Below are 27,087 nucleotides of genomic sequence, written 5' to 3'. Positions count from 1 at the left end.
TTAGTGTTTTTCAAACTAGTTTAAAGTTAATTTTAAAAAGTCTCAAAAATATCTTTAGGAATGGAAGTATGTCTAAGATATGTTCATAGCCTGACCTTTTAAAGAAAACATTCATTTAAAGATATCAATTTTGATATGCTAAAAGTTAATCTGTCACATTACTTTATAGTTATACCTTATACAGGTTGCTTTAATAAGATACATTACATATACTTCAGAGAAGAAATGTTTATATATTTATGTATTTTTAACTGAGTTCAAATTAAAGTCGTAACCTTAAAACAGATCATGTAACACTGACATGGATACAGGTACTGGAAGTTTATTTCAAATTACTATTTTTGACAACTTCAAATTTCAGAATAATTTTCTGTCAGTAACACTGTGAATGTTAATAGAAGCACTAAGAACAATTTGATTATTTTAACTTGACCATACTTTAATCAACAAATGTTAACTTATCACAAAAGAAAATAATCAGTTAATTAAAATAAATATTATGAGCATATATCATTAAAATATCATGATTGCACATTACCATTGTAAAACATAAAGTCAAATGTTACATCTGTCTAGTGTCTATCTTATTAATAATTCTAATATAAAGAAATGAAACAAGGAAAATATAATGCAAATAAATCTAAAAATATATTGTTTTAATGTATACTTTTAGGTTATGTTCTTATAATTGGTTTTATAATGTTATGTATATCAAACATATGAATATATTTCAAAACTAGACTTTTTAAAAAGATAAAAGCAAATATCTCATAGAAAAAGAGAACAGATTATTGGAGGCAAAGGATGTAGGGGACAGGAATTGGAGGAAGGTGGTACAAACTTTCAGTTATAAGACAAATATATGCTCAGCATGATGACTATAGATAATGCCGCTGCGTGCTATATAGAAAAGATGTGGAAAGACTGTACACCAAAAGGTACACAACACTGTAGGGAAAGGTAAGAGGGGAATAAATTACAGGAGACTTTCTTTTCCTGGATTGCACACTATGAATCATTTTAATCATTACATGCATTATATTTCAATCATTTAATACATTACACTTATATTTGGAGGAAAAAGATTAAGGAAAGATAAAATTTTAAAGGAAATAAATAGGTTCACTGTTCAGATATCAGTGTATGTGAAAGTCAATGCAGGCTCTCCACTCTAGCCACCGTGACTTTCATCACAGGTCAAGCTCTTGGTGCCTTGCAGACTTTAATGTTAGCAGTCCCTCTTGTCTAGGAGTGTTTGTGCCCAATTCTCTGAGTCTTACTTACTTATTCTTCTCACACATATTCTACTTGAGAAGACTTCCCTTAATCATTCTATCTAAAATTGTCCCTCATGAGGTCTGCTACCCTCCATGCCCTGCTTTATTTTTCTCTATAGTGCTTACTATTAACTGGCTTTCTATAATGATTTGGTTTACTCACATATTATTTGGCTTCCACAAAGGAATATGAGCTTTATGAAAGTAGATGCCCTTCATTCACTGTTATATTCCCCATACCTAAAATACCCACTAAAGAATCTCAAAGTTGTTGATAGATATTTGTTCCCCTGGAAACATACCAAACCCTATAAAATAGTTTGCATTTCCTTAAAGTCATGTTACTAAATTCAGCATTGAATTTTTATTAAAAATGTGCCTATCTTTGAAGTGCTGAGATTGCCTTAAAGTACAAAAATGCCATAGGAAAACAGAAGGCACTATATTAAAAGCATTACTAATATGAAAAGCTTTCTAAAACACATTACCTCAAATTTAAGCATCTCCATAAGAAAGCAGAAAAAAATAATAAAATGATGGATGAAAGGTGGAAGACAAGCTGACAAAAGTACACACTGAACATACAATAAAAATGCCCAAACATACTGCTAAGTTTGATCTCTTATATCAACATGCATTTAAAGGATCTTTAAATACTCCTTAATCATTATGCATTAGTATAATACTTAGTCTGTATCTTTAAAAACATTTTAGTTTTTTAAACTAGAATTCAAATGAGTTTATTTCAAATACAAATAAAATTCTTTAAAAATCACTTCCATTAAGATGACACCAAATATAAGTTAATTATGGCTTTGATACTGATATTTTCAATAATGTAGATTTTTAGAAATAACACTTTTAACCTTCAAAGCTTCAGTTTCTGATCCATAAAATAGATAATTATTTATAAATTACTTTCAAATACTTTAGAATGTGTTATTTCTCTACATTTCTATGTATATTTCACTACAATACCTACACACAAAAACTATCAATGAATTCATAAGGTATATATTCAATGAAAGTAATTGACATAAAGTCATCTTTTACAATGTACACCAGATTCTATATCTTTAGCCCCAAGTAGAAATATCAGCCAAATAAACCATAGACTTTTTAGCTTTTTTTAATTCCTTATTTTTTTCTGATGCCAATATTTAAGTTCAATAAAGAAGTAGCATATATACTTGTCTTCTATCAAGTTCTTAAAGTGCTATAATTCGCCATCATACTTAACTAACAAATGTAATTGAATTTTTATAAATTAAAAATACATGCCATGTATTTAAGGAGTCAGTGAAAATGGACAAATATAAAGACAAATATAAACAAATGAGATGGAACTGTTAAAAAGTAATTTTTTTCATATGAACATGGAATGAAATACAACTCAAAAGTATTTTATACTATAATAAATATAAATATTACAACATACAACATTAAAAAATATAAAAAATAATTCCAGTAAGTATTATGGTCAAGATTAATAGCACAAATTTACTTATAAGGCAATCATCAGAGCACCTAAAATGGAAGATAATATGATACAGAAGAAAACAATACACAGGTTTTAGATAAGACCTGAATTCAAATCGTAGTTTTTCCAACATTAGGTACATGAACTTCAATGAGTTATTTAACCTCATTGAGCAAACATAATACTTTAAACAGAGTTAAAAGAAACTAATAAGACCACATATTTAAAGTACTTATTAGCATAGCATCCAAAACCAGGTGGACTTCTAAAAAGGAAGTTTGCTTCTGATATAATATTGGATAATACTGACTGTTAGGCTATCATTTCCTAAAATTGATCCAAGTCTTTTTAACACTAATCTGAGATCCTAATCACTACATATGTATTAATTAAGTAGACAGCAAATATAATCTTTGTTTTACTGAAGACATAGTGAAATATTAAATCACCAACTACTCAGCAAGGATAAATCCCCTTATTTTTAAGTTAATTTTAAAATATTTGAAAAGATAGTTATGAAAACTTAATAGATGAGGGGAAGAATGGATTTCTTCTTGCCCTGAACATCTCTAGACAAGAAATCACTGTTTCCTACAATCAGCCCTGCTGACAGGAAGACTGTAGAAAGACACTAAATTCTTTCACACCAACTCTTTTGAAAGTCTAGGCATAACGTTTTCATCTTAAATAACATCTCATTTATGAGTAAAAATAAAAATTTACAAAAATCCTTTAAACAGAGTTGTTCTTAAATATTACTCACAAATATTTTCCAATTTGCATGTAAATGTACACAATTTTGTTCCTTGTTCAAATTCTAACAACTAGTATTTATATGTATATGTCCATAATTCTCAGATAGGAAAAGTCAGAGGGTTACCCTTCAAAATAGATATTATCTAAAACTGTCATTATTGTGATTTTAGTCATTCCATTGCCTATGTTTTTGAAATTTCAAATAACAATAATGTTTTAACCAAAAGAGTGTAAATATTTTTAATTTGAGAAAAACTGATTTGCAGCCAGATTTTATCAAAAGTAATACTCATTGAAGCAGAGAAATCAGTGACTGGATTCGGCTAGGTTCAAATATTCCTAAATGAGCACTATCTGAATAGGATTTTTCCTCATGAGATTTCTGAAAGATAGGCGTCCCTAGGATGTTACACTTTAGCAGGCAGATTATTTTGAGCTACAATCAATTGCGGCCATGCAGACTCATAAGGAACTTATACTTGCCTCTTAACTGCCCAGAAAAATGTCTGTTGGGTGTCTTACCCAGAATTACGATTATTACCAGAAATAGCCTTTCTATCTTAAAACCCAGCAGGGCAAACATCTAATTGCTCTTGACATGTGAATTGCCCACTCTTCATCATGTGAGTTCATCTCCTCTCTCCTTAAAATCCCAGGTTCCTATCCCATTCCTTAGCTCAGCATAAATACCCTCTTACCTTTCCTTCATTGGACCCGTCATGTCTGTGTGGGCTCCCCATTCATAAAAAATTAAATTCACGTTTTTCTCCTATTACTCTGTCTGATGTTAATTTGATTATTTGACCTCACAAGAAATACCCAAAGGAGTAAAGGGAAAGTTTCCCTCCTCCCCCTCACTTCTTTTATTCAGTCTCTCTTTGACTAAACATTAGGTATTTTAAATTGGCTTGGAAAAGCTCATGAACCCACTGAAATTGTGTGAAAAAGTGCAAGATTATGTGTTACTGAGCTACGAAGCTCACTTGGGAGAGTCACCTCATTTTCATGAACTTGAAAGTCTGGAATGGTATCATAAAGTTAAAGTGTTACACTCTTTAACTTTCACTATTGTTAAGAAATAGAAGTAAAACAAAGGATAGCATGCATCATCTATAATATTTTCACACCATATCTAATCAATATGCTACTAAATATGAATAATAGTGACTTTTGGGTCACCTAAAAACTCTAAAAAGAAGATGCACTATCTAGTGTTAGATTAGATTATTTTTAAGACTTCTTTCAACAACATAATCCAATAAATTAAAATGAAGCCTACTAGCAAATCAGACTTAGCTAAATATTTTTTTTCTGAACAAAATTGGCAATGTACGAGTAGAAAATGAAGTTATACTTTCTGTACCTCTTCCAGATTGAGTTAAATTACCACTTACAGACTAGTCCAAAGTAAATACAATTTACATAACTCTTCATAAACATCATTTACTAAGTAGAATAACACTTCTGTGGAAAATTCTTCTTTAAGTGCTTAGCTACATAAAACAAAAAATAAAAAAAATTAAATATCAATGACTACAAATTGACTATATAAAAATATTATGTAGAGCAAATTAAAGAGTGACAGATACCTATTTGATAGGTCACTCAAAACAATCTCAAATCCTGACTTCACTCAAAAGTACACAATAAATAAGTTAAGATCACATTTAAGTACACTGAACCTGATTACCTCTGAGTTAGCATAGTTTGCTTGTAACTTTTTACACTCATCCTTGAGTTTTTCAGACTCTCTCTCACGTTCCAAGGTCATGTTATCCATTAGTGTTTGAACTTGGACAAGTTCTTTCTTCAGCACAGCAACATCTTCTATACCAGGTCTCTGAAGCTATGAATATTTTAATTAAAAATTATAGTGAAAAAACTAATATAATACACATATTTTAAAAGGTTTCTCTACAAAGAAATCAAAATGAAAACAATTTCAGTAAATTATTGAACTCCCAACACTGGACACTGACATACAGCCCCTACTCCACCCCCACCTGTAACAAGCCTCTCCTCTTCCCACTTTCTGATATTTAATAGTATTACACCACTAAGGTGCAAAATAACAAATTCTCAATTATTCTTAGAGCTTTATCTGCTTTCCTTTCCTTCACAGATTATACCCATTGGTCATAAATACTTGATAAATGCTGCATTTCTATATCTATCCTAGGAACTGACGATAAAAATGAAGTATCAGTATAATTAAGGTTTGCTGTAAGTTGAATGTAGTTCACTGATTCCTTTATCCACCTATTTATTGAATGCTAAATAAAGAACAGGAGGAACACCAGGAGAGATCCAAGGTTATTAAGTCTAGGGAGCGTATTGAAAATATTTGGTACCAATGACAGTAGTACAGTTATAGAGGAAATAAATGACTTGCCCTTATACCTGTTGAATTTGAAATAAAAGCTAGACTTGCAATCAGAAGTACCCTAAAAGTTAACAGTTTTATAAGGGAAGGTCAGATCAGAGACACAGATACAGAAACTACCAAAACGACAGATGATATTTAGATAAAAGCAAGAAAAAAAGGTAATCAATTATGTATCATAGAATTCTATTTTTATTTTAAAATGATAGATAAATAGATAGCATACATGTAGGTGGTAGAAACACTGGGATTATTATTTCCTCCATTTTACTCAAGCTATATTTAATTTTTTTCATCAAAGTATGTGTTTCATTTTCTATTTAGAAAATCATAAAGGTACATTCTAATATTAAATCGTTTTCAAATTACCAGTTCAGTCTTTAGATCTTGAATAACAGTTGCCTCTTTGTTTAATTCTTCCATCAAATGTGTCACTTTTTGTTCAGCAGCTTCCCGGAGACTCTTCTCTTCATCATATTTTGACTTCATATCTAATTTAAGATAGTTACATAAATATTAGTTAACTCTTGTGGAGGACAGTTTTATACATCCCTGTATATCATTCTAATTCAATTTATATAAAAATGTATACAAAAAATTATACATAAAAATTTTGTCATCACTAAATTCCACTAATCACCATCATAAAATGTTTTATTACACCAAAATACAAAGTTTACCTCTAAAATATGATAAGGCAGGACCTCCTTGGTGGTGCAAGGGGTTAAGACGCAACCTATGAAGCTGTCCGCAGCCACTGCAGCATGAGTTCGCTCCCCGGCCAGTGGGCTACCCACATGGCACTGCAGACCTCTCCTGACTTGCCTGTCGCTCCCCTCAGCAGTGTATTTCAGTCTATCTGCTTGTTCTGTTCCCACTCTGTCTCTGATGAATCCTCTCACCCCCCCCACACCTCTGGCTTGTACCCCAGTTCGTGTATGTATAAATAAATCTTTAAAAAAATAAATAAATAATAAAATAAAATATCACAGGGCAAAAAGTAATGAGACTGACTTATTTTTGACTAAAAAATTCTAATTCAACAAACCTGCAATTTCAGTGGCAAGCTGGGCCGCCTTCTGTTCAAATAAGTCTTTCATTTGCTTAATATTAAAATTTTCTGTTTGTGCTTCTTCTAATTGTTGTTCCAAAGATTGTAGTTCTACAAAAAAAAAGTCATAATTATTCAAATACAATGTTAATTACACTTGCTAAATTATTATTGATAATCACTGCAGTAAAGACTATCAACATGAGTGTAATCCAAGTACAAGTGGAGTATTCTCACATTTCAAAAATTAAGCATACTAGTCATAATTTATAAGTATATAAAACAAATGAAAAGAAAATTTAGCATCACACCCAAATATGTGCACAAAGACTACTCTGATTTCACATTTCAGTTATTTTCCTATATCCATCTGATCAAAAAGGAATATATTCTGCTACTCTGATAAAATTTTGTAACGCAAAATGAAATTAGAAATAGTTTAAGATCAAAGTCTTAGATAAAATAAGCAATTAATTACAATCAACTCCTATTATATCACACAAAGGAGGCTTAGATGAAAAGTAACAGTTCACCTCAAAATATAATTTTGGTTATTTATTGAGCATTCCTCCAATTAAAGACAGTTATAAAGGTAATAGGTTTCATGATTTTATATTAAAGGCAAAAATAGTATATCATTCTTTAATACAGATTTACCTTCCTTTTAAGCAACCATGTTACTGTAATATTCTGTAAGTTTATTTTAAACAACTTTAGAATATAATGAATTGAGAAAACACTAAGATTTTAATTAATTTATGAAGTGTGTGGGCAATAAGCACTTAGTAAACTTAGAATATGACTATTGTCTTCACTATTTTAGAGACATAAATTATAACTATAAAGCAAAATTCACTAACAGTCAGCAGAGAAAAAGGAAAAAAGGATATGAAAAATGAAAAAATAACTGCTTTAACTAAAGTTACCTGCTGATGAATCAGCCACCAATCCATCAGGTTTAGAATCCTCAAAGACATAAAAGACATAAACAAATACATTAAAAGGAAAAGACAATACCATTTCTCAATCTCTAAAAGCCACAATTTGTGAGGTAAATGTCAAGAATTGATGAAAGTTAAATTTTGGCCTGATCACATACTTCCAGGACTTTAAAGAACCACTGAGCAGACTAGCCCTAAAGAGCTAATTTCAGCTCAGTGGGCCTAAGATTTTTTTTTTTTTTATGTTAACACATATGAAATTACTACAGGTCTATAACAGACAGCACTTTAAATTCTGTAAATTCAATAATCAACAAATAAATTATATAAGCTATCACAATATTAAATAGAGATTCTAAGGCAAGTCAGCAGGCATGATTCAATATTATGACTTTTGAAATTTTGCAGAAGCTAAAACATGCCACAAAATTATCACTATTAAAAATCTGCTTTTTAAAGCACACATTTTTAATTCCAGATCATAATCTTTGAAAGAAGAAATAAAGAAAATATTCTAAAATGTAATTTATTGCATGTGTTAGGAACAATATAAGATAATGCCTACTCATCAGTTCTAGATTCTAAACAAATACAAATATCTGGAAAGATTTGCCAAGGCATCTCATAGTATATCTGACATTTTGTCTTCTTATACGCTGTATTTATACATACTAATTACTAAAAATCAGGGCCTCCCTGGTGGCACAAGAGGTTAAGCACCACACTATGAAGCAAAAACGCAGCCTCTGCAGCACAAGTTCAATCCCTGGCCCGCCAGAGAGAAACCCACATGGCAAAGCAGACCTCTCCTGTCTTGCCCGCTGCTCCCCTCAGCAGTGTATTTCAGTCAGTCTGCCTGTTCTGTTCCCCACTCTGTCTCTGGTGAATCCTCTCACCCCCCACATCTCTGAACTGTACCCCAGCTCTTGTATGTATAAATAAATAAATCTTATAAAAAAATAAATTTTTCTAATTACTAAAAATCATCAATATTTAAAATACATTTTCCCCAAAGGTAAATTTCCTACAAAAGTAATTTATACCTTGTACTGTGAAGAATTTGATTTGTAAAATGTGATATAATCATCTCAAATAAACAATTTCCTCTCTCTTTTCAAGTACAGAAAATAATACAGCCCATGTTTGATTTATTGCCAATGGCATTTATGTAAAACAAGAGTAAATGAACTATAAATATTTTTAAACTAATAAAAACACCTTTAATGCATCCTCACTTATAAAAACAGAGTCGTAATAACTTGCCCATTCATTGGCTTTTCTTTCCTACTCTAAAGGACAATATTGATGAAATAGCAAAAGAGTTCCAATGTACTAAGAAATCATTAATTACTTGTAAAAACATCAGAATGATTATTGAAGGGCATCCATTTTCCTCTTACAAGTGAAAACTATATATGGTTTGGTGAAATTGATTATTCTATGAATCTTTGTGCAATTTGAGTATTAAAGTCAATGTAACTTTGTACAAAATGCATAACTGGTCACATTTATTCAACAAATACATTAAACTATAGACTCTAAGATAGCAAGTGAATCTCACTCAGTGATAGCAATTTTGACACCACTAAGATTTTTCCTATTTTTTTCTATTTATTATTCTTATGTAAAGTAACAGAATTATATGTGTCTGGTGGCATGTACCATGTAAGTATTTCTATTGTTTTTTAAAGTCTAACACTGTTAGATTTTAAACTACAATAGTTTTCTACTACAACAATTTTCCATGTTCATTACCTTCGCTAGTATAAACTACAAATATTGATTATAGCTTTTCCCCTACTGAAAGGCAATTTAGTGATCTCCAGTTGTCACAAACACAAATGCTTTGAAGAGTTTCACCACTGTTTGAAACTGTATTTTTTAACTAGTTAGGCATATAGTCAGAAAATCAGAATAATGTAAACTGGTCTAAAAAAAATAACTAACTCCCAGGTAACTAATTCTTTTTTTTTTTTAAGATTTATTTATTTATTCATGCATACAAGAGCTGGAGTACAGATCAGAGATGCGGGGGGTGAGAGGATTCACCAGAGACAGAGTGGGGAACAGAACAGGCAGACTGACTGAAATACACTGTTGAGGCAAGCAGTGGGTGAGACAGGAGAGTTCTGCTGCACCATGTCGGTATCCCCCTAATTCTTTTTTTTATATTAATTTTCATCATTGTTCATTTTTAAACAATATTTGCTTCCTCCACCCCATTAGGTGTAGTCCCCATAGAGTTTCTCCCACCAATACACCAGTGCACCATCACCTCAGTCTCCTGTGCTCCTCCCTACCTCTCTCTGATCCCTCTCCCTCCTCCTCCCCAGCAGGATGTCTCTGGTTTATAATTGTCTGTTTTTGCTTTGTTGTGTTTTGTACTGTTGTTATTTTTTTACGTTGATGTCTTATTTGGTTCCCCTATATTCCAGCCTAATTTTTAATGTAGCATATTTAAGAGGTTACACTGGGGCCTCCCTGGTGGCCTAGGGTGTAAGTCTCAGTGCTATCACTGCTATGCACTGAATTCCATCCCCGACCAGGGAGCTAACCCACATATGGCACAGCAGACCACTCCTGTCTCACCCGCAGCTTCTCTTAGTAGTGTATTTTAGTAGATCTGCCTGTTCTGCTCCTGCTCACCCCCCACAGCTCTGGCCTACACCCCAGTTTTTCAACCAAGGAAAAAAAAAGTTACATCTAAGTTTTCCATACATTTGTTTGTGTTTATTTGAATTACAAAGGATATACAATGTAGGCTACTAAGTACAGAAAAACAAATTATTTATAAAAGTATTAAGTTTAACTTCCAACAATAAAACAAACTATTAACAAACACATGTCAAGTATTTAAAAGTAATTACTTGCTGTTGCAGCCCTTGAAATTTTTCTAATTCTTTCTTTAATTCTTCTGAGTACCATTTTTCTTCCTAAGGGAAAAACTTTAGTTAGTAAATTTTAAAAGATTTACTATCAAAAACACTGAAAATAAACAAGTATAATCATTTATAACATTACCTTTAGAGAAGCCTGTAGGTCTTGAACCTCTTGTCTAAGTAGTGTTATATCATCTCTAAACATATATGTGAGAAAAGGGAATTAATAATTTTCTTTATTTAATAATCCAGTTATAACAAATCATTGCTCGTGACTATGTATTAATACTCTATTTTTCCTCAATTCTTAAAAAACTGCTCTAAATTGTGTATATATAGTGACATATATATAATCCTTAGAAAATAATTTTAATCCTAGAGCTCACTGTTTATAATTGGAAAAACACCTTATCATAAAAATGATAAAACTTGTCAAATGCCTGCACTAGAAGCAAGTGCCTAAGCAAAAAGATGCATCAATGACCTCCTATTGCAGATACATAAAATCTGAACTCATTAACAAAAAAACTCACAATCTAGTGCTGCCTAGTCACTCTCCTCCCCCACTCCCAACTTCATTTACTTAGCTCTAGTGACATTGGCTACTTTCTGTTCCGTGAGTGTGACATGCTTTTTCCTGCCAGAAACCTCTCAAATTCTGTTCTCCTCAACAAAGAGCCAGTCATGTCAAAGAATGATGAGCTGAAACCATTCTAAGCCCCCTAATGCAGGTGAGAGATCCCATGAGAAAATTCATTTGAAACAATTCTAAAAATCAGGAACATCTTCCCCTGTTGGACCATGAAGAGCAGAAAAAGAGAATCTCCTTGCTCCATGTGACTACCAATAGCTGCCATGGTAGAAGATACAGAACTGAAATGAGGGGATTATGAATACTCAAATGAATTCAGGATGTGAAGAATAGAAGTGGGGCCTCTCTGGTGGTGAGGGGTTAAAAACACAGCGCTATCAAGCTTTCACCAGCCACTGCAACATGAGTTCGATCCCTGGAGGCCAGCCAGGGAGCTGACCCACATGGCGCAACAGACCTCTCCTGTCTCACCTGAGGCTCCCCTCAGCAGTGTACTTCAGTACATGTACCTGTTCTCCCCACTCTGTCTCTGGTGAATCCTCTCACCATCACTCCCATACCTCTGGCCTACACCTCAGTTCTTATAAGCATAAATAAATAAATCTTCATATTAAAAAAAAAAAAAGAACAGAAGAGGATTAGTTCTAATAACAGGGAAGACCTAGAAGAGACCAGCGCAAGGATAAAAGATAATGGGACATATTGATGGGAGAACTGTTTTCTAGGATGGGAGCAGGAATCGAGAATAAACAGATCGTCATCTTCCATCTGTGAAATATAGTTAATAGGAGAAAAGGAAATTGCCAGCAAAGAGAAATGTAAATGATGGAGAAAGGAGTCCTCTACCTTCTATAGCCATTCATATGCAAAGAATTCTTTCCTATTCAACAGACAGTTGTTATCTACACCACACTCTTAAGTTGTTTAGTCTAATGAGGGAAGTAAATAATGTAAACAAAAGCAATAAGCTATTAGCAGTTCTATGATAGAAATAAAAACAAATTAAGTAAATAAATCCAAAGATTTGTTAGCAAAAGGAAAAAATTTTCTTTTTATTGTATCTATATGAGATGATGGTTCTATTGTGGTAATCACCTCATATACAAGTAAATCATGTTGTACACCTTAAAGTGATACAGTGATCTATGTCAATTATTTCTCAAAAAAACTGGGGAAAAAATTAAAACAGAGACACTGCTATATAGAAGAGGACATCATGATGAGATAAATGTTGACATGAAGTCTTTAATCTCTGAATACTAAAGAAAATTAGATAATAGATACCTGTTACTGTTGCTGATTCTTAAAATTTGCCTTTTCTTTTTGTGACATTTTCAATAGTTTTTATTTCTCTGTTCTGTGTGTATACGTGGTCTTATGAACTAATGTGATCTGTGGAAACCAAATGCCAACTGTAGTATACTTAATCTCTACATGTGTATGTATGAAAAATTGTGGGTATGTTTTAAGTTATCCCAACTTTTTATTAATCTTCCAACATTACAACTGAATGGTTCATGTTAAGTTAAATGAAATTCCACGGAAGATAAAAGGAAATAATTTCAATTCAATCTCGAATTGGGTAAGTTCAACTGCTCCAATTAATCTTTTTAAAGTGATACAGTGAAAAGGAAACCCTCTTACACTGCTGGTAGGAATATAAACTGGTATCTAGTCACTATGTGAAAGCTGTGTGGCGTTTCCTCAAAATACTAAAAATGGATCTACCACATGACCCAGCTATTCTACTTCGCATAATCTACCCAAAGGACACAAAAACACCAATTCAAAAGGAAATCTATACTCCCAAATTTATTGCAGCTCTATTTACACTAGCCAAGATATGGAAACAACCTAAATGGCCCCAAACAGATAAATGGATGAAGAAGATGTGATATATCTATATATATACACACAATGGAATACTAACCAGTGATCAAAAAAGATAAATTCATGTCATTTGCAGCAAAATGGATAGAGCTAGAAGGGATTATGCTAAATGAAATATGTTCAGAAGGAAAAAGATAAGTATCACGTGGTTTCACTTATATGTGGAATATAGAGAAAGCAAACAAATGGTCAGGAAAAAGACAAAACTTGTAAGCTGACCATAGATGTAAGGTATCCAGGAGAGGAGGGGAAGGGATCAAAATGGAGGCAGAAAGAGCACAAGGGACTATGGTGCTAGATCACAGGTGCTATGGTGGTGGGAGAACTATGAGGACTACACCTGAGGGGAGAAATCAAATACTGTCTAAAAACCAACAATAATGTAAGAAAAAAAAGTACTGTTTGAAAATAAACTAAAAAAGATTAAAAAAAGAAAAAGACAACATAACAGATAAAGTAGAGAAATATAAAAAATAAAAAGTGCTATTTTAACAAATTTATCAAAATAATTTGCCTATAAAAATCTTTTAATATGTATAACATACAAAACAACCTGTATAAAATAAAACGAGCACATCATTATCTGGCTTTAGTAACTGGATGAAAAGATAATGCTACCTTTCACCAAATAATAGTAGAAAGGAAATATAATGAACCCTGTTTTCAAAATGTCCTCTGGAACATCTAAGTCAAGATATCTAGTAGGTAACTTGGGAGATAATTCTAGGTTGGAGATGTAGTTTAGGAGCAAGTCATGTATGTGGATACTTCTCAGGTAGAATACACGGAGGAGAAGCAAACAAATTAAAAAAAAAAATGATCATAATGGTATGATGTCTCAAAAAAGTTTAAAAGAAAAAGAGAAAAATTTGGTAGCACCAAATTTGTAGAGATTATGGCAGTCTATAGAGATGGTTGATACTCAAATTCTTCCCTTCCAAATGCAAAAGCTATTCCTCCATTGAGAGTTTATTTCTTGGCCTCTTGAATCTGAGCTGGCCCTCAGACTCCTGAGTAGCCCTGTGGTTACTGTGACCAATATAATGTGATAGAAATGACACTCTGACACTCTTAAATCCAGGACTTAAGAAGATTGGTAGTGTATGCTTCTTTCTTCTTGGAATGCTCTTTCTTAGAACCCAATTGCTGGTCTGTGAATAAGTCCAAGCAGCCACATGGAGAAGAAGCTCAAATGAAGGAGAACAGAGGGTCCTGGCATATAACCCCAGCTGAGCTCCTAGTCAGCACCCAACACCAGCTCCAATCATGAATGTGAGGCTTTATTGGACCTTCTGGCCTTCCCATCATGTCAGTCTACAACAGTTAAAACAGAAGAACCATCCAATCAACCCAAAGAATCATGAGATGTAATAAACTTATCAATTTAAACCACTAAATTTAAGTGTATTGTTACAAGGTAATAGATTGCCAAAACCAAAGTCAAATAAGATAAGAACTGAAAATAATCCAGCTTTGTGGCCTTTGAAGGAGCAGTTTTAGGAGAATGTTAGGGCAGAAACCAGGCTTCAGTGAGCTAAAATTGGAATGGAAAGTTAGAAAGCAACAGCAAGGGTAGGCTGTGGATGTTTTTAGGTTGAAAGCTCATATATTGAGCATTGTCTAATACACAGCTGGAAAAGCAACTCTGCTAAGTTGATATTAATATAAAAACATTTAAAATGTGACTTAACAAGTATCTATTTCCTAAAGATGACAAAAGATTAATATCCAATATTACTAACACATGAAATACTGAAGAGCATTAATAGTCATGCTTAAGGGAAGAGTCATACTTTCCTAAAGCATTGGATAGTCTCACATATTTTAAACAAATTAAAAAAACCATGTTTTATAGTTCTATATTATCTATAAATCACAAAGCTATATGGTCATAATATTTTTCTGTTACGTGCTATTTTTTGTGTTACAGCATATTAAGTGAGAAACTTTTTTTTTTTTTTAAGAAAAAAAAAGCATAATGAATTCAAGTTTTCTTTCCCATTGGGAATATAAGACAAGAGTCCTCACCAATAGCTGGAAAAAATCATGTAATTACATTTTATTTTCTTTAATTCTCAACAGTCAGGTAAAACTGGCAAGAAGTAGAATATGTATATGTGCTAATAGTTATGTTGGTAATTGTAAAAGATTGATTTTTTAATACCTAGTTAAATACATTGTTTTAACAACTTATTATAAAATCTTCTAAACAAAGCACAAGATTTCTTTATTAAACAGAATATGCTGAGCATAATTTAATGTTGTTTTGGTAACTCACAGTTTTCATTAAAGACAACCTCTGCAGACAGAGATAGTTGCTGGTCAAGGGCAGAATAGGATATAAAAATAAAGGAGGAAGACCATAATAAGTGGGGACAGATTTAAAAACACTACGGATTTCACAAGTTATTCATGATTAAATAATGGCACCACATATATTCATAACAGAATATACTTCAAAACTGTTATACTGTACCGCTTCAGAGCAAGATTAGTCTCTCCTCCATGACTCGAGTCATTACCAGCATCATGAACTGCTTCATAGTGTTTGAAAAGTTCATCAGCAGATCCAAGGGATTTCATACACTGGGGACATATGAAACCCTACAGAAAGAGGCAGGAAAAGGTTTCAAATAGTATTTAATATAGCAAAATAATTTGTATATTATGAAATAGTCAAATATCAAATCCACACCAATGATGTCATTAAGAAAATTATAATTTGTGGTATTAAGATCAAATTCTGGTATTGTACCTACATCACAGTCTATCACAGTAGACGTTAACAAACTATAAAGAAAACCCTCACAACAATCTTTTTGGTTGAATAAATTAATGGCTAGAGTATTGAATTCTAATCTTAAAAATTAGCTCTAATCTAGACTAGTCTTAAAGACTTAGAATAACATCCCTCTCCCATAATATCCTCATTTGTAAGATACATCTTCTCCAATCTATTTCATAGGAAAAAGAGCAAAGGTTAAGAACAAGAAGCATTCTGACCACTGAGGAAAAAGGTAATAGAGCAAATAACTCATAATTACCAAAGAGTATGTATAACAGCTAAGAAGCATTCTAGTCATAAATTTCCTTGCTAACCTAAGATTAACACTGCAGAAGCCTAAAATTAATGCAGCGTTCCATAAAGTATGAAAAACACAAGAAATTCCAAAACTATTACATGGTTATGGCATACAACATCCTGCATGACTACATGACCTATTCAGTCTGATCTCTGGACACTTCTCACTCTGTACTACATATTTCAACAATACTAAAGTAACGATGTTATTACGAACACATCATGGTATCTCACACTTCCCTGTCTTTGCATTAAATCATATTTTCCCTCAAATACTATTCTCACTAGATTGTCATGTTTCTACATTCACTGTAATACACAATACACTGAAGCCTTACATCTATGTCTTCCCAATAACTACAGTGCTATTTCAAACATACTATATAGATATATTTTTTGTGTGTGTGGGGTGTGGGACCCTGGCCGGCAGCCGGGGAACAAACCGGCGCTGCAGAAGCTGCGGGCAGCCTCGCAGCCCAGCGCTCAACCTGCGCCACCAGGGGAGGCCCACTATATATTTTTTACAACCTATGTTTATTTAATAAAATATCAATGAACCTGGCAGTGTAAAATTTGGTGAAAACACAGATCTTTGACAGCTTATAGATTATAAAGCCCTTTGATGGAGCTAAGCATTAACTACTCTGAATACATAAAAACTAAAAAAATAAATAAATAAAACTTTGCTCCTTCACTGGGTGCCATACAAATAGCACGCCCTCGTTTATTATTTATGCACATTATGTGAAAGAATCAAAGCTCACTAAGAACTGGGGCTATACACATGTAACCCAAAACATACCAAAGCCATAACAAGTACATATACATAAAGAATTATGGGGAACAAAAGAGAAGAGGTATCCAAATCTGCCTATGACAGCAATTAATGTTGTACAAAAAGTACAGATACATACCTCTTATATGTATGTGACGCTGGAATTAGGTACTAAAAAATGAGTAGGAGATTACTTGTGAGGGAGAAAAGAAAGACATTCAAAGCAAGTGGAGAAACACGAACTAAGTGCAGGAAGAGGTGTGAATCACAGCCACACTGCATATGGGAAAAAGTGTTATGTTCTGATCACTGAGCCAGAGTAAAGGGCAGGGGGGGATGACAGGTAAATGAACACAATGACTCCCTAAGAAACTCCTGAAATGAGCATAGACAGTAGTAACTGAGAATGTGCTATGGACAGCAAAATAACAGAGATAGCCGCTAGGCTACAGAGATATTTGGCATTTAGCATTATCAGCTGAATGAATGCTCCCAGCCAGTGGGTTAATCTATGTAATGTTATGCTCTCTTTCTTCACAACCATTATTATCTACCATCATGTTCCATAATTGTTCTATTTTACACTTAATTTGACACCCTATAACTTCTACCCAATAACTGCTGGACCACACTAGCCAACATGCCTTGAGTGCAACAGCATATGAACCCCTATAATACTTAGTCCATCATTTCTGTGTCTCAGCTTCCACTAGTAACTAGAAGGCAAATTATAGGGTTGCTCAGAAAATATGGATCCAAACTATACTATTTAATCTTCACAACTTTGGCTGTTTGATAATTGTCTCTACTTCCAGGTTTTGGCTCTAGATACCTAAGGATCCAGAAAGCTAATGATCACATTAAGGTATGCCATACATCCTTATGACTTCCAAATATTTAGAAATTCAGTGATATATATTTAATTATAGAAATATTCTACCTAAGTGAATTTTCCATGTGGTTAGAGCTTGCATGCTGACATAAAACTTGAATTTAGGGACATTTCTTATATAAATAAATCTCTCAAAAGTACACATGTACTTCCTTGTCTTCTTAAATATATATTAAACCTGTTTGATGTCTCAAGGGCATAAATATAATCAGCAAATGGATGTCTTCCATTCTATTAAAGCTGGCAAGCTTCTTTAATTGCTGTACCCACATTTTATGTAGTTTTTCCTACACCCAGTTTTGCATTTCAACAAACATTTCTAAAAACTACTTGCATGCCATTTCTAGCAATGTTAGCCGTCTGTGGATGATAAGGGCAGATTAAAGGGGAAAGTTTATTTATTAAAAATACATCACTCATTTAAAATAAGCTCAGAATAAGTGCCTGAAGGACGTCACATGAACAGAGTGTATGATCTTCTTAGTTCACAGACATTGTAATTCTGGATATTAAAGTCTAATTCTGAATATTAAAGACTCCTCTATTTTTCCTAAACAAGGGGATTGAAGTTGCTAATTTCAATAATTTCCACACAAGGATTGTAAGCAAACAAATAGTAAAAATAAGCAAACAAAAAATAAAAAAAACCAAATAGTTAAAATAAGAGACACTGCAGCTAAGAACCTAACTTAATACTTATGATATCCCTGTTGTACCAAGTGTCCTTCCAGTTAAAAGGAAAGTTCCTATCTAAGTGACAAGTAGATGCAATTGTCACTTTTGATAACTAACACCTAATTAATAAAAGATGACTCACAGGTTCTAGAAAGAAGATAACAGGTAAATGCTAAGCAGAGTTCCAAGATTCTTTTATGCTTCCATCTTTGCTCAAACTACTCCAGCTAGTAGAACAGGTGCTCTCCCATATGCAGGCACTTTCCCCATCACCCTAAAGAATGTCTAATTTAACTGCCTGCCCGTTCAGTTTTTTCAGGAGATCCCCTCAAGCCAAATTAGCTATTGCATTGTTTTATACAAATATTAATTAAAGAAATTTCCTGGGGTAGAGATCATGTCTTAGATGTCTTATCATTTTATCTCCTTTATACCTACCTCAAAATAACTGGCATATTAAGGTACTCTAGTAATATGTCAAATAAGTGAAGGTTTGGTTAGACTGTTTTCTTATAATCTTACAGTTGTACTCAGAGAAAGCTTATTTTGTCTTCCATACTACAAAACGCTTCATTTTTTATAAGATTTGAAAAAAACTCACAAATGCTATGCTCTGCATTTTTAGACTACTACAAAGATATTTAAAAGGATATCTATATATCATGATCATCTTAAAATTTTTTCCAACCTAAAAGTGGGTGATACTTCCCCTCACTGGCCCTCAACCTTAGATATGTACCAGCACAAACTACCGAGAAAAATTTGAGTGATGCACTATTAATGAAGAATATGTTTCATTCTGTCACCTCCCTTAGGTGTGGGGAGTCAAAACAAAGGTAGAGATAGTGATAAACACAGATTCTAATAATGTATATTTTTCCATATAGAGACAGCAGCTGTTCATATGAAAAGTCCTCCTTCTATAAAAGTAAAGCATTTTAACCTATAACATTTTAATACATTCATTTAAAAATTAACAAAATTAACAACAAAGACATAATTTACAAACATTAACATACATCAATCACTTCACAGTCCAGATCTCAGGGCAAAGGTTATGCAAAAATATTAAACTTTTATATTCACTTACAAATTTACAAAATGATAGATGCAAATAGTAAAAGAAACCAAGCTGACTTCCCAAGAGCCTCTCTTCCTTATTGAACCTTTTTTAAAGCATGCATAATTAAAGTAATCCATATTCCCCGTAGCATAAAGAGTTAAGCAGCACCAAGGCAAGGAAAAACAAAGCTATTTTGAGCAACCCATAACCAAGCTGCTAAAACAAAATATACAAGACCCACAGTAACACTGGAGTCATTAAGAAGTTCCTGTCCTCTTGTTTCATTTTCAGCGTGTACTTTCTGGTAATGCTCCGACAAATCAATAGCAGTTATGCATCTTTTCATACATAATGGACAGATGAAACCCTGTGAAATAACAACTTTTAGGAGGATATACATAAAAAAAACTCTAAAACAAAATAAAGATGATAAAAATAGACATAACTGGAAAGTAATTAGTATATTTTTTTTTAGTAATGTAAGTCAATTTTCAAGTAGTAACTGTACTAACAGTGAAAGATATATCCAAAGTAGGACCTCAAAAATTAGTTCCCAACTTTATGCTGTAAATTTCCTTTGGTTCAATTATATCACAGTCATCACTTGTTTCCCTTGGAGTACTGCTCTTTTTCTTTATGATACTTTGTCCTTCTACCTCTGCACACTGTAATTAGCAAATTAGTTTTTATTTTAGATGGAGAAACGACTGGCAGGCATAACAAATACCTTTATGTGATATGAGATGTTAAACAACAAAATGCTTATAATGAAAGCAATTTTTAGTCTTCACCATTTTCCCCTATCCTGAGATCTCACCCCCCACACCCATAATTCCCAAGTGACCCCTGCTTTTAATTTCTGAGCCAAATAAAATAATTTTAAAACAATCTCCCAAATTCCCTATGATGAACAATATCTATATTTTTAAATGTGTGCTATTTCACTGATTTAAGTTCTGGGGTTTTGTCAGATAGGACCAGCAGAGGGAGAAGCAAATATAAGGATTGGGAGCACCAGGGAGAAAGTAAATAAAATGAAGACAATAAGTTATAACATCATGAGGTTTGGTGTCAAAAAGTATATGTGGATTTGAGTCTAACTAATACTTACTATGTGATCTTAAGGAACCACTTTACCAAATGTCAGCTTCCTAGTCTATGAAATGTAGCCAATACCAGCACTTACTCTTCTACAGTTATTGAGTAGTATATAAAATGCTTAGTAGAGTGCCTGAGATACTCAACATTATGAACTGTTTTTAAATGTATAATTAAAAGAAAAGGAAATGAAGCCAGGAAAGGTTGAGAAACTAGAAGAAAAGATGGAAATTAAGAATCTGAAATACTCAGAAAGGACTCTGATAGTGAGAATATGAGAAAGTAAGTTTTTGAGAGGACAGGCAGTTACAGTAATAATGTGGGAGATAGAGTTTTAACAGTTCTGGTGAAACTATTCTGACTAATCATAAGACCGAATGTGCCACCACTGGCTGAAGTAACTAGAAAAAAGAACAGAGACCTTTGGCATTGATAACACTAAAGAACTGGGAGGCTAGGATAATCCTTTAGCCACTAAAATCATTTCACAACAAGGAAGGATTGCAAACAAGGTTCTAAAATAAGCATCAAGAAGATGTGGTACATATACACCATGGAATATTTCTCAGCATTCAAAAAAGATAAACACATGCAATTTGCAGCAACGTGGATGGAGCTGGAAGGGATCATGCTCAGCAAAATAAGCCAGAAAGAAAAAGAAAAATACCGGATGGTCTCACTCATAGCAGGAATCTAGAAAACTTAAATAAGGGACCAGGAAAAAGAATAACTATAAGAAAGACAATATCAAAATCAACAAACAACCATGAACCAGAGACACTCTATGGGGGGTGGAGGGCAGGGAAAGGAAAGATTGGGGTCAAAATAAGGGGGTTGTAATTGTATGGGGAATATAAAAATAAAATTTAAATTAAAAAATAAAAATTAAAAAATAAAATAAAATAAGCATCAAGACTGGGTAGCAGCTAAGGGCTAAGCTTGGGAATAAAGCCTGGATTCACACCACTCTTAGTCATTTGTATGACCTTCAATTTCCTCATCTGTTAATGAGATAACAAAACACCTACTTCATATGGGTCTCCACAAGAAATTAAATGAGATAATAATGTGACGTGCTTATCATAGCACCTGGTACAAAGAAAACATCCAACAAATATTGACTGTCATTAATATCATCTTGTCAGAACAGTCCTAAAGGGAGATTGGCCAGGGGATGAAAGTGAAGAAAAAGCATTCATTTTTTTTAACTGATGAAAGAGCTGTCTTCTAAGCAACCACATCCTGGTCAAGAATACTCCTTTGAAAGAATGCACTGTTGCCTCTGTTTTTAGATGATCACTTTATGCTGTCTTTCATTTTACCTGGTTTCTTGGCTGCAACTTTCCAGAAATAAGCATTCAATCATTCACTCAAAAAGTATTTACTGAACAATATTACTATACTCCATCTATCATGTTACTGTGCTGAGAACATAAGGGTAAATGAAAATGTTACAAAGTAAAATAATTATATTATTTTACTAACTAACCAAAAAACCCTATCAGAACTACCTTCAAAATAGATTTAGAATCTCAGGACCAGGCCTCCCTGGTGGCGCAGTGGTTGAGCGCTGGGTTGCGAAGCTGCCCGCAGCCTCTGCGGCGCCGGTTCGATCCCTGGCAGCTCCCCGCCACTGGAGGAGGGACCCACATGGCACGCAGACCTCTCCTGCCGCCCGCTGCTCCCCTCAGCAGTGTGCTTCGGTCCTTCTGCCTGCTCTGCTCCCCGCTCTGGCTCTGGTGAATTCTCTCACCCTCCCGCGCTTCTGACTGTACACAGTGCTTGAATAAAAAAAAAGAATTTAGAATCTCAGGACCTCCACTGTTACCACCCTGATCCAAGCCACAGTAATGTGTACATGGATCAGTATAATAACCTACTAACAAGCTTTCTTCTATCTTTACCTTACTAGAAGTATATTTTCCACACAGCAGCTCAAGTTTATCTTATAAAAATGTTCATTAATCTGTCACTTTTCAAAACTTTCCAATGGCTTCCTATCTCACTGAGAATGAAAATCTAAAACCTCTCTAGAACAGCTGATAAGGCCCGACATGAGGTGGGCCTAATTACCTCACTGACCCACTCTCCCTTGGCTCTCTGTGTGGGAGCCACCCTAGACTCCTGGCTGCTTTTTCAACATGCCAGGCATGCTCCACCTCAAAGACTTTCCACTTGCCCCACATGCCTGAAACAAGCTTGTTCCAGAAATCCAATGACTCATTTCCTCACTTGTTTTAGTTTTTTGAGCTGTTCCTTTTTTCAGAGCAGTCTTCCCTAACAATCCTATTTGAAATTGCAACCATTTAAAACACTTCCCTATCACCCCTCCCCTGCTTTATTTTTCTCAGTAACATCAACTTTCTCCTACCATACATTTTTATAATATTTGGGGTTTTGCCTGTTGCCACCACTATGATGTAATCTCCACTAGGATAAAGATTTTTTTATTATTTTATTCACTGTCCTATTTCTAGCGCCCATAACAGTGTCTGGCAACAACAAATATTTAATAAATTAATTAACCTCAAAATAATCATGATTTTCAGGAGAATTGGGACTATGGTTCCACAGAACTACAAGCAGCAGCAACACCTGTTCCAATATGAGTCAAGGAACGTTTACTGGGAAAATCATCTACAATGAGACTTTAGGAACAATGAGATGGATTGAGGCAAAAAAAAAAAAAAATAAAAGAGTAAGTAAGACACAGAGATCAGCATATGTAAAGGTACAGGATAAGAGAAAACTTGGCACACTTCACAATCACCTTATTACACATGAATAAAGAGCAATGGGAGATTGAAAAGAAATGAAGCAATATATATAAGCGGGAAACAGATCACAAAAAGATAAAAATAAAAAAAATTCTGGAAAAAGCTAAATAATTTAGACCTTATTCTAAGAATAACTGGAAGGCATTAACCTGGATTTTAACTAAAAAAAGCAGCAGTCTGTGAAATAACAGACACCTGGAGATCCTGGTTAGAATACCTAGGATTACACCCAGTTTACTATCAAAGGGTTATAAACCTAATTTATAAAGGAAAAAAATTACAACCCATAAAACTGAAATTAAAGAGACATATGAATATATCACAAATGCCAGAAGGAAAAAAAAAACCCAAAAGAAGTCTCAATACAGAAGAATTATGAAATATGCCTAGAGAAGAACTTAAGACAACAATTACAATCATTCTTGCTAAATTAAGAAAAACAATGGATAGTGGAAAACCGGAACACAATATAAATTGAGAAAACATAAAATTGTTACAACTAGAGCAAACAAATCTAAGATATTCTATAACAATTTAAAAATACATCAGAGGGCCTCAAAAGTAGACAAATGCAAATAATGAAGAGAATTAGTAAGCCTGGAAACACAGTGGTAGAGATAACACAAACAGAACAGCAAAGAGAAAAAACAAAATGTAAGAGCTCTTTGGGATAACCTAAAGAGAAATAATAGCATCATGATGGTTCCAGAAGAGAAAGAGAACACCATAAAAAATTTATTTAAAGACATAATCACTAAAAACCATCTCAATCTGGAAAATGAATCAGATGTCCTGAAGCAAGAGGCCCAAAGAGTTCCAAACAAAATGCCAGAGCAACTTACTCAAGACACATTATTAAAAAAAAAAAAAAAAAGCAAAAAAGCTCAAGGCAATGATAAGGACAGAAAGTACAGTCACCTATAAAAGAATACCAATTAGGGCCTCCCCGGTGGTGCAGCGGGTTGAGCACAGCCTGTCCGCAGCCTCTGCAGCATGGATTCGATTCCCGGCCAGCCAGGGAGAAACCCACATGGCACGGCAGACCTCTCCTGCCTCGCCTGCTGCTCCCTTCAGCAGTGTCTTTGGTCCATCTGCCTGTTCTGCTCCCCACTCTGTCTCTGGTAAATTCTCTCACCCTCCCGCACCTCTGACCTATACCCCAGTTCTTGTAATAAATAAATCTTTTTTTAAAAAATGTTAAAAAGAATACCAATTATATTATCAGCAGACTTTTCAGTAGAAAAATTAGAGGCAAGAAAGGAATGGCAGGAAACAACAAATACTCAAAAATTTCCACATTAGAACACTTTACCCTGCAAGCTTATCATTCAATACAAAATGAAGGGTAAGAGGCTGCAATGAAAAGCAAATATTAAAAGAATTTATCAACACCACTCCAGACTAAAGGGTTATCATAAACCAACAAAACAGAATAAACAAATATAGAGGTAATAAACATCTAAATTATACAACATGGAGAAGGAAAGTCAATCAATGGGCAACAAAAATTGTCCATCATATATTAACTTCAACAGAAACTTCAAACAAAAATCAGAAGAAGTAACACAAAAGACAAGGAAATGGAACTTAAAGGAAATACAAATGGAAGATGTCAAAAAATTATGACAAACTAAGAACAATTTTTATATTAAAAAATGGAGGTAACCACTTCGGTCTCATAATCACCTTAAATGTAAGTGGCTTAAATTCATCAGTTTAAAGGTTTATATAGAATGATTAGCAGATTTCAAAACAAAGTCTACCCCAAGAACATGACACCATCAACTCAAAAAAATTCTAAGTTCTACAATGTTTAGCGCAGTATTACTGGCAATAGCTATGAAATGGAAATAAGACAAGTGCCCACTAACAGAGAACTAGATCAAGAGGTGATATATCAAACAATGGAATGCTATTCAGCCACATGGAAAGATAAATGTTGCCACGTACAACAAGATGGAAGGAATTTAAGGGAATTATGAGTAGCAAAGCAAGTCAAAATGACTAAGACAATATTGGACCTTTACACAGAAGATAATTCAACAAAACAAAATATCTATAAAAACTAGTGGCCACTAATAACAAAGTGAGGCTTCTGAAAGCAGGAGGAAGCAGAAAGAGGGACAGTAGTGGGAAATAAAAAGAAGTCCAACAAAGCAATAATATTGCTGAAGCAATATTTGGGAATCCACATGCATAAATCAGGTTCTGGGAGCCCTCATATCGTAGTAGCTGATCAAGGCACTTCTGGCAGGAAATACAGAAACTATATCCAGAGTATCTGAATATACTATCAAGAACAAATTGTTGTAAAAGAGAAAAAAAAAACAGTAAAATTAACTCACAACACATCAATAATCAAAATTACACCTAAAACAAAAATAAAAAAATTTAAAAAGCAGAAAAAGACATACAAAAACTAATTAATAAAACTGGTATTTCATTACTATTAAACACAAACGATACAATGTTCTACTCACCAGAAATAGGTAGCAAATATAAGAAGAGAAGGCAGGAGGCAGTGATTATAAACAGCATGTTAGAGAAGCTCAATTTTGAAATAAAATCAGATGGTAAAGGAGGGATTTCAAAATAAAAGTGTTTTTTTTCTTTATTTTTTGGTGCCCTTTCTTTTATTATTTTTTTATTTTTTTTTTAAATAATAAATTTTATTTTTATATTCCCCATACAATTGCAACCCCCAATTCTGACCCAATCCCTCCCCTCCCGCCCCCCACCCCCAAAAAGTGTCTCTGGTTCATAGTTTTTTGTTGATTTTGATTTTCACTTTCTTATAGTTACTCATTTTCCTGGTCCTTTATTTAAGTTTTCTAGATTCCTGCTATGAGTAAGACCATCCGGTATTTTTCTTTTTTCTTTTTGGCTTATTTCGCTCAGCATGATCCCTTCCAGCGCCATCCATGTTGCTGCAAATTGCATGTGTTTATCTTTTTTGAATGCTGAGTAATATTCCATGGTATATATGTACCACATCTTCTTGATCCAGTCATCTATTTTTGGGCATTTGGGCTGTTACCAAAGCTTAGCTATTGTAAATAGTGCTGCTATAAACAAAGGGGTGCAGGTGTTCTTTGGAATTGATGTTTCTGTGTCCTTTGGGTAAATACCTAGGAGTGGAATTGCTGGATCCTATGGAAGCTCTATGTTTAGTAGGTCCAGAAATCTCCACACAGCTCTCCATAGTGGTTGGACCAGTTTGCACTCCCACCAACAGTGCAGAAGAGTTCCTTTTTCTCCGCACCCTCGCCAACATTTGTTGTTGCTAGTTTTTTTAATATGTGCCATTCTCACTGGTGTAAGATGGTATCTCATGGTAGTTTTGATTTGCATTTCCCTGATTACAAGTGATGTTGAACATTTTTTCATATGCCTGTTGGCCATTTGCATTTCCTCTTCAGAGAAGTTTCTTTTTAGCTCTTCTGCCCATTTTTTGACGGGATTATTTTCTTTGTTGT

The 27,087-nt window shown here is 33.7% G+C and overlaps 1 protein-coding gene across 6 annotated transcripts in view; it reads right to left on the bottom strand.

The window, feature by feature from the left end:
- The window catches only part of EEA1 (early endosome antigen 1), a 419,318-nt gene that overhangs the window by 44,997 nt on the left and 347,234 nt on the right, over positions 1 to 27,087 (bottom strand). For 4 of the 6 annotated variants that reach the window (XM_054696139.1, XM_054696138.1, XM_054696142.1 and 1 more), the window contains 8 exons: positions 19,978 to 20,103; positions 15,726 to 15,853; positions 10,910 to 10,964; positions 10,756 to 10,821; positions 7,874 to 7,913; positions 6,945 to 7,058; positions 6,266 to 6,387; positions 5,204 to 5,359 (listed from right to left, as the gene is read on the bottom strand). In XM_054696139.1, coding sequence (XP_054552114.1) covers positions 5,204 to 5,359; positions 6,266 to 6,387; positions 6,945 to 7,058; positions 7,874 to 7,913; positions 10,756 to 10,821; positions 10,910 to 10,964; positions 15,726 to 15,853; positions 19,978 to 20,103 — 807 coding nt within the window. The remainder of the gene's footprint in view (positions 1 to 5,203; positions 5,360 to 6,265; positions 6,388 to 6,944; positions 7,059 to 7,873; positions 7,914 to 10,755; positions 10,822 to 10,909; positions 10,965 to 15,725; positions 15,854 to 19,977; positions 20,104 to 27,087) is intronic. The other 2 variants (XM_054696141.1, XM_037513883.1) reach the window with 1 other exon arrangement.

The sequence above is a fragment of the Talpa occidentalis genome, unplaced genomic scaffold (genome assembly GCF_014898055.3).
Source record: "Talpa occidentalis isolate TD23 unplaced genomic scaffold, MPIMG_talOcc4v2.1 talOcc4.16, whole genome shotgun sequence".
NCBI lineage: Eukaryota > Metazoa > Chordata > Mammalia > Eulipotyphla > Talpidae > Talpa > Talpa occidentalis.
Note: the sequence above shows the minus strand (reverse complement) of the source record. Positions and strands in the feature narration are given on the sequence as shown.